The following is a 7,758-nucleotide window of genomic DNA, read 5'->3' as shown; positions in this document are numbered from 1 at the left end:
AATGGAATGTCTGTGTATTTGCTTGTGTAAACAAGGTAACTAAACATGCAAATTTTATAAAGAAAAACAAAATATAAAATGGGAAACAAAATACTATGTTAAGGAGCCTCGTGAATTTGAAATAAAGGCTGGAAATGTGGATTCCTAAGTTTTTTTCGACCCTTTTTGGTTCTGAAGCTATTCGATTTTCCTTATTCAGGAATGAAAATAAATATGTGTATTTCACATGGTGATATTCACATACGAAATTTGATCATTATCATTCTAAATCTAAGCACTCACTGCCTTCTTTAATCAGTTTCTGTTTTATCTTGTCTTGTTTTGTTTTGTTTTGCAGTGTTGGGGATCAAACCCAGGGCTTCACACATGCTAGGCAAGCACTCTCCACTGAAGCACATCTCACTGCTTTCTTTTATGTTGTGATTTTTGATATTGTTAGTTCTCATGGAAAACATGGATGATGAAACTATACAGAAAAAAACAAGATAACGACATTTGCAACTACTCTGTAAAACAAGTCCAGATATTGCCATCAACTAATTTTTTTCCGTACTGATTTGGTTTATACATGCTCTGTCTTTCCAGTTTCATCAAGGAGTTTTTTCTAAGGACTTGTAGAGTGAAATAACAGGTATATTTCCAGTTACTTTACAATATTTTGTTTCCAGTACATATCATCTTGCAGTGTGTTCCCTCATGCACATTACATGATCATTAAATTAAAAATGAGAAGTGTGGTTGATGATTGACTACCCTCTAATTACCCAGAGTGTTTGTCAAAGGCAGTAGGCAGGAGACATAAGCTCTATTTTGCTGTTATATTGACTGTGAAGGTTATAGCACATCTCTGCTAATTTTTTAAAAAGCTTCCCTAACAAGGATGTTTAGAGGAGCAGGCTTTTCCCAGAAGAAAAAGAATTAACAGTGAAGAAAACCACCTGGTAGTCCAAATGGGTTCATCCCATGAGTTCAAAATAAGAAACATTTCTAAACTCAGTGCTTGTCAATTTTTTCCCATAATGGAGACATTTATAGACTTTTTCCTAACAGCTCTCCCATGAAATTTTAATACCTTAGATATACTCTGGCTGTTTCAGTATTGAGATCCTTTGGACGGACACAACCCATTACACTATGTCAAATTCTGTCTCTGTACCGGGAACAACTTAAGCTCTGTTGAGGATGCTTGTCTTGTATTCTTCTTGCTGGAACACACTGACTTAATTCAGATGACATTTTACCAGTCAAAGTCTCCTATATGCTAAACCACATTATTCTAGAGTATTCAGCTCAAGAGGGTATATGACAAAAAGGGTTCTTTAGTAAGGTATATCTTGCCAACCAAAAGACCAAATCTCATTCATTTCCTACAAGTAAGGAGGCCCTAATAATATTAAAGAGCATATGGTTGCCAAGAGACAATCATGTGCATGTCAAAAATGTTGTACATCTCATGAATTTAGATTCCTCCACTTACATACAGGTTTTGCTTGCAGAAGTAATAAGACTGTGGACTTGTGACAGCTACCTCTCATTTGCTTATTTATTAGTACACATTTATTGGGCTCTATGTATACTTTCAGCTTCATGAGAGCAGGGCCCATGTCTGGCTTTGCTCACCATCATAAAATTCAAAAAAAGGAACGATGAAAAGAAGGAAAAAGGGAGACAAGGAACTGTGCTATGTGACTTGAACACAGACTAAGAATACTATATTTACTATGAAGTCCCAGACCTGCAAAGAAATAAATGAGTAAAGTGAAGTATTATAATCATGTGTACCTATAGTGGTGTCCAAAGCAATGATTAATTTTACCTGGTTGGAAGTTGGGAGTCAAAGTGAAGTGAGTTAAAAAAAAATGTTCACCGAGTCCAGGTTGCATTAAGATTTTTGTGAGTGCTAAAGCATTCTTAACTGCGTGGGCTCCTTCTTACATAAAAATCTATATTTTAGAATAATATAACTCTGGTACAAGATGAGTATAATCACCTGGTTGCTCTAGGAGCACAGAGCTGGGAGGCTCAGCAAGGTAAGATGTTTAAGTGAGAAAGAGCCTCCAGACGAGCTGGAAGAGGCAAGGTTGGGAGGAAACAGTTTTGCAAAGCCTGGAAGGGAGAGATCTGTGGATGACTGGGTGGAAAAAACGAAGTTAGAGAGGGAGATGAAGGTCAAACTGCAGCAAGCCTTGTGTTAAGAAGTCTGGCTTTAGAAGGATCATGAGAAGCCATTTGAAGGTCTCCATTTTAAGAACAATACCATGTTTGCATTTTGGGCATTCATTCAAGCTGCACTGCAGCCAGTGGACTGGCAGATATCATAGGAGAGCTCCAGGCCCCCTCTTTAGAGCCAAGGTACCCATCCCCAGCTGCTGGGAGTATTAGCTGGCGAAGGTGCATGACCCAGTCCTTGGATGTGAATTGCACCCAGCCACAGTGAGCTGCCTTTCTCAGGGGTACACAGCTCTCCCAGAGCACCAAAACTGTGAATGACTATTATGGTGATAAAGGGCCTGGGCCAAGGTCAACCCAGCCTAAGCTTTTGTGTTCCCTGAAGGCTGAAGCCTCTGTTGTAACTATGTCGCTGATTACTTTTCCCCCTGCCTAATCCTACTCTGCTAATTTCCTGTTGCCGGGGTTGGGAACGTGGCTCAGTGGTAGAGCTCTTGCCTTGCATGCACAAGGTTCTAGGTTCGATCCCTAGCACCACATACATTTAGAAAAAAAAACAATAATAATAATAAATTTTTTTTAAAATTCCCTGTTGCTACCAAGCACATTACTATGAATTTAATGGCTTAAAATAATATACATTTATCATTTCATTGAGTCTGTGGTCAGGAGTCAGGCACAGCATGGCTGGACTCTCTTTAAGCTGTAAAGTGTTGGCCAGACTGCATCCATGTCTGGACATTTAGCAGAGGGGAAAAAAATCTCACCCCACTTGTCATCAGAATTTATTTCCTGTGGTTGTAGAAGTGAGGGTCCGTTTCCTGCTGGTTGGCTGGATGCTATCTTTGCAGACCAACAATTCCTAGGAGCTGCCTGGTTTCCTTCACATGGGCTGTCCCAACATGGCCACTTACTGAATCAAGCCAGCATGGAGAATCTTTAGAACAAATCTGCTAGACAAGGCTCTTATAAAAGCAACTGCAGGGGTCTCACATCTCATGACCTTTGTTGTACTCCATTCACTAGAAGCAAGCCACAGGCCTGATACTCAGGGAGGAGATTACAAGAAGGCATGAACACCAAGAGATGGAAATAAGGGACAGCAACCTTAGAGTCCATCTGCCCTGCTTCGCTTCCACATTTGGAAAAGCTTTCTCTCCTGATGGCACTGCCCAATTAACCTCCTGCATGCAACTACTCATTTTAAGATCTGTATCCAAGAAGCAACACTGGAGGCAGAGAAATGAGTTAGAGACTGTTGCTATCATTTAACTAAGGGAGAGAATGAGTAGCAAACTTTATTTCCATTAATAAATGCATAGTCTTTATGATGGCCTATTTGGAAATAAAATAAAGTCCATATTTAAAGGAAATAAAGTCAGTATGTCAAAGAGACACTGGCACCCCAGTGCTTATTGCACCGTCACAATAGCCAAAACACAGAAACAGCCTCGGTGTCCAGCAACTGATGCATAAAGAAAATGTGCATACATGCACAATAGAAAACAAGCCAGCAATAATGAATGAAATCCTGCCATTCACAACAACGCAGATGGAATGGAGACCATTGTGTTAAATGAAATAAGCCAGGCACAGAAAGAGAGGTACTGCATGATCTCACTCATATGAAAGTAAAAACATTGCTCTCACAGAAGCAGAGAAGAGTAGGAAGGTGGTTGCCGGGGCCTAAGGAGGGGAAGGTGGGAGGGATGGAGAGAGGTTAAGTTCTGGTGTCCCATGGCATAACAGGGTGACCAGAGAAAATGCTAATGAACTGCACTTTCGAAAAGCTAGAGGAAAACACAAGTGTTTGAGGGGATAAATATGTTTAACCTGATTTAAACATTACACAATGTATATACATAGCAAAACATCACATGGTAACTCATAAATATATAGAACTTTTATGTTTTATGTGGCAGCTAAAAAAAAAAAATTTAAATAAATCAAGCCCAAAACCTACAAAGTGTCTTCAAGCAAAGGTACAGACAACAAAAATGACAGATTAAGCATAACTGATAAAAATTAGACTATGTTCCATGCACGAAAATAACTCTCAGAACATAATCAGTCACACAATCAGAGACAAGTGACTACTGCTTTATTAAGTTAGCATAAATTGGACTTTTACAATTTGCAGAAACAAACAAAACTACCCTATTAGAGACTGGTATTCAGAAAATATACAAGAAACTGTTGGCATGCTAATAGGATAAAATTTCACCTTGTAAGTCAATGTTCCCATTTTTATCCATCTCATTTAAAACCGTTTACTTTTGCTTACCTAGTCATATAGAGAGCAGTTTCAACAAGATTCCAAAGGGACCCATTTTCGATGATTGCTGTACCATGTTACAGGTATTCTCTTTTTTTTTTTTTTTTTTTTTTTTTCATTTTTCTCCGGTACCGGGAACCGAACTCACGACCTTGCGCTTGCTAGGCAGGCGCTTTTGCCACTGAGCTAAATCCCCAGCCCCTACAGGTATTCTCTACTAGGAAAATTACTTACTCTACATCTTCAAAGTGTGATATAGATATAGATATTATATTTTATATATATATATATTTCTGGCTTTGTCTCTAGAAATGCTTAAATCAATAACTACAAGTACCACATGACTACACTTACATATTGCGTTGTAAGAAAAATACTTTCAAATATTCTGAATAGTCAACACCTTATCATTTCAGTGGTCTTTCTGGGTATAACTGATTGCTTATCACTTTCAAGAACATTCAACATTTCTTCCAAAACAAAAATGGCGACATAAAGTATATAATCTGCTCTTGGTCTTTTGGGGTGCTTAGCAGTCACACAGAAACAAGTGTTAAGTTTCCTGGAGAAGCATAACAGCAGCCCCTCAGAGAGGAGTGAGTCGCTCATCCTCCGTCATGAAGCCGTCGTTAACGTGCCCTCCTTTCATGTTCAGGGAATCACAAGGGATGCTGTTGGCAATTGTGCCCATGTTTTCCAACTTGTCCTCTGCGTCATCCACTTCAGATGATTCTTTGTTCTGCCTAAAAGCACATAAACAGAGTGACTGAGGTCTAGGAGAAGAAAGCATGACTGAGGAAGGTCTTCTGTACAGACCTGGAGAACAAAAATGGGCACAGAAACCTTAGAATGATGAAATGATTGATAATACTGGGTATTTTCATAAATTTTGAAGATCACAAAGTGTTGGTGAGGTGAAAGGGTACTGTCAAAATAAGAACTCTGCATGAACAACATTTACACATTGACTGGAACAAGTGGAATTATTTAGTACACTAAAAAAAGTATATGAATATATGTATACATATATATGAATTAATACTGTGAACACACAAACATATACACATGTACATTCCCATAGACAACTGCTTGAAGGCATGTGAGGAAAATGTATGGTACCTTGGTAAGTTTAAAAATTTATAATTTCAAAGTAGTAAGTTGTCTGATAGGATTTGACAAATTAACACCAAATTTTAATGAAAATTAACTTGAGAGACTCAGAAGTAAACTCACTTTACTTCATAAAAAGTAACTGTTATAATTTGTACATATCACCAACTGGCAAAATAGTTAAGTTACAAAATAGTTAAGTTAATTTGTAAGTCAAGTTTTTAGGACTCCAAACATATTTTCCTAGTTGTATCACAGCCCAAAGCTGCAATTCCAAGTCAATCTGAAAAATTCGACATGACAGGATGCTTAGCTTCTCACACTTTTGACTCTTTGTAGACCCTGCTACCCCAACCCAGGTGTTCACCAGATCCTTAGTTTCTCTGCAGTGTGGAAATACATAGCCTCAAAATTGAAAGTTTTTCCCATCTGTTGTGAAAGACTAAGACACTGAGCCAATTATGCTGGATATTATGGGATAAGGAAAAGCAGTGGTTGGCTCCACGCAACCAGCAGAAGAAAGGGGTTCCCTGAAATGTGGACGCTGGGACTCCACTCTGCAGTGGCTCCAGAGACACTGACATGAGGAGAGAAGAACGGGAAGAGGCGGGGAGGGGAAGGACAGAGAGGAAAGGGTAGTTTATACACCTATGAAATGTCTTTCTTTTTCCTTGTATTTTTTTATTGAAGGGATAAAAATATTCATTTTCCTACCTTAGGAATTAGGAGTTAGCATGGATTTTACCAGGATTTGGTGATGATTTATTAGATAACTTCAAGGAGCTGACATTCATAAAGAAAAGTAAAGTAGAATTCCAATACTGTAGGTTGCCATGTCATCATTTAAAAGTATTTTGCCATTGTAGATGCCACCATCAAACTGCACAAGCAACACTATAGACAATCACTAAATTGGGGTTTTAAATATTAATTTATAAAGCTTTTGGCTAATGCTGGGTTAGAAGTTGGGAGTTTTACTCCGAGAAACCTCGAAAAAGAAAGGTGGCTGTTTTCTTTCCCGTTCTCAGGGTGAAGACATTTCACTGGCCATTCTGCACATCAGTAATCAGGGGCCAAGCCAGGCTGAAAACAGAAGATGCAAACAGATGAGGAACGGTTTCTCCTCTTCAGAAGAAAGGACATTTTGCAAACAAAAAGATCCTAAGGGAAATCTCTGTGGAAATATACCAAATTGAGCTGTGTCCATAGCAAATTCAGTATGTGTCATTTTTTTGACCTTAGATCCAGCTGTTCGGAGTCTTGGCATTACTAGGATTCGCTAACTGCAATGTCAGTAACTTGCTGGCTGATAGATGTGATAAGCAGCTCAAAGGTTATCTAACAGTAATAGAGTACTTTGTCACGTTTCATAGTGTGTGCTATAATAAACTGATTCACTGCCTGTGCATTGCTCTTACTAAGAATAATAAAACTTAACTGTCTTTCTAGATCATTCTGATTTGATGTTCTGCTAGAAACATAAGTCCTTCATCCTGAAAAGTAAAACTGGGTGTTAATGACTTCCGCACCCACACCATCAGGTGGTTCAGGAAGAGGATAAAAATCCTATGACTAAACCACCCCCTACGACCTTCACAGCAGATAGCTCTCATAAGTCCAAAGAGAAGAGGGGCAATAGAGGGGACAAAAGAAATCTCCGGTGGCCCACAGAGCTGGGGGTACACAGGGACAGGATTTGCTCTGTTCTGAGACAAAGTGATGGTAAAAAAGAAAAAAAAAAAAAGTGTTTCTGTGCCCTTTCAAGCAAAATAGGGCCAAAGAGCTAAGGTCCAAGAATAGCAAGAAAAACAATAAAGGACAGGTGAATATGAGTGTCCAACAAGACAGAATTACTGGGGAATTGGAAATGTCCCCATATCAGCCTAGATAATTCCTAGGGAAACATTGTGTTACTAGGATGATTTCAGTGAGCTGCCCAGGAGAGTGACAGGCTCCAGGATCAAGTCTATCCGGCTTTAAATCCTAGCACCACAACTTTTCACCATGTAACTGTGGGCAAGTTGTTTTACATCTGCCATTAATAGCAGTAACGACAATGATAAGTACCTATTACGTGGCAGAAATCAGGCTGGGCACGTTGTGTACATCATCTCATTTCATTCCCACTCCACTATTATGCAGCTTTTATTATTATCTGTTTTGCATATGAAGAAACTGAGTTTCAAATATGTAGCGCCACTAGT

At 38.9% G+C, this 7,758-nt stretch overlaps 1 protein-coding gene across 5 annotated transcripts in view; it reads right to left on the bottom strand.

The window, feature by feature from the left end:
- Nucleotides 1–4,697: 4,697 nt before the first annotated feature.
- The window catches only part of Tmem27 (transmembrane protein 27), a 47,569-nt gene continuing 44,508 nt past the window's right edge, over nt 4,698–7,758 (bottom strand). For 2 of the 5 annotated variants that reach the window (XM_013507009.1, XM_013507010.1), the window contains exon 9: nt 4,708–5,187. In XM_013507009.1, the coding sequence (XP_013362463.1) occupies nt 5,031–5,187 (157 nt within the window). In that variant the 3' untranslated portion in view covers nt 4,708–5,030. The other 3 variants (XM_005409160.2, XM_013507008.1, XM_005409161.2) reach the window with 3 other exon arrangements.

This window comes from Chinchilla lanigera, unplaced genomic scaffold (genome assembly GCF_000276665.1).
Source record: "Chinchilla lanigera isolate Chin_1 unplaced genomic scaffold, ChiLan1.0 scaffold00118, whole genome shotgun sequence".
NCBI lineage: Eukaryota > Metazoa > Chordata > Mammalia > Rodentia > Chinchillidae > Chinchilla > Chinchilla lanigera.
This window is presented reverse-complemented; position numbering and strand designations above follow the sequence as displayed.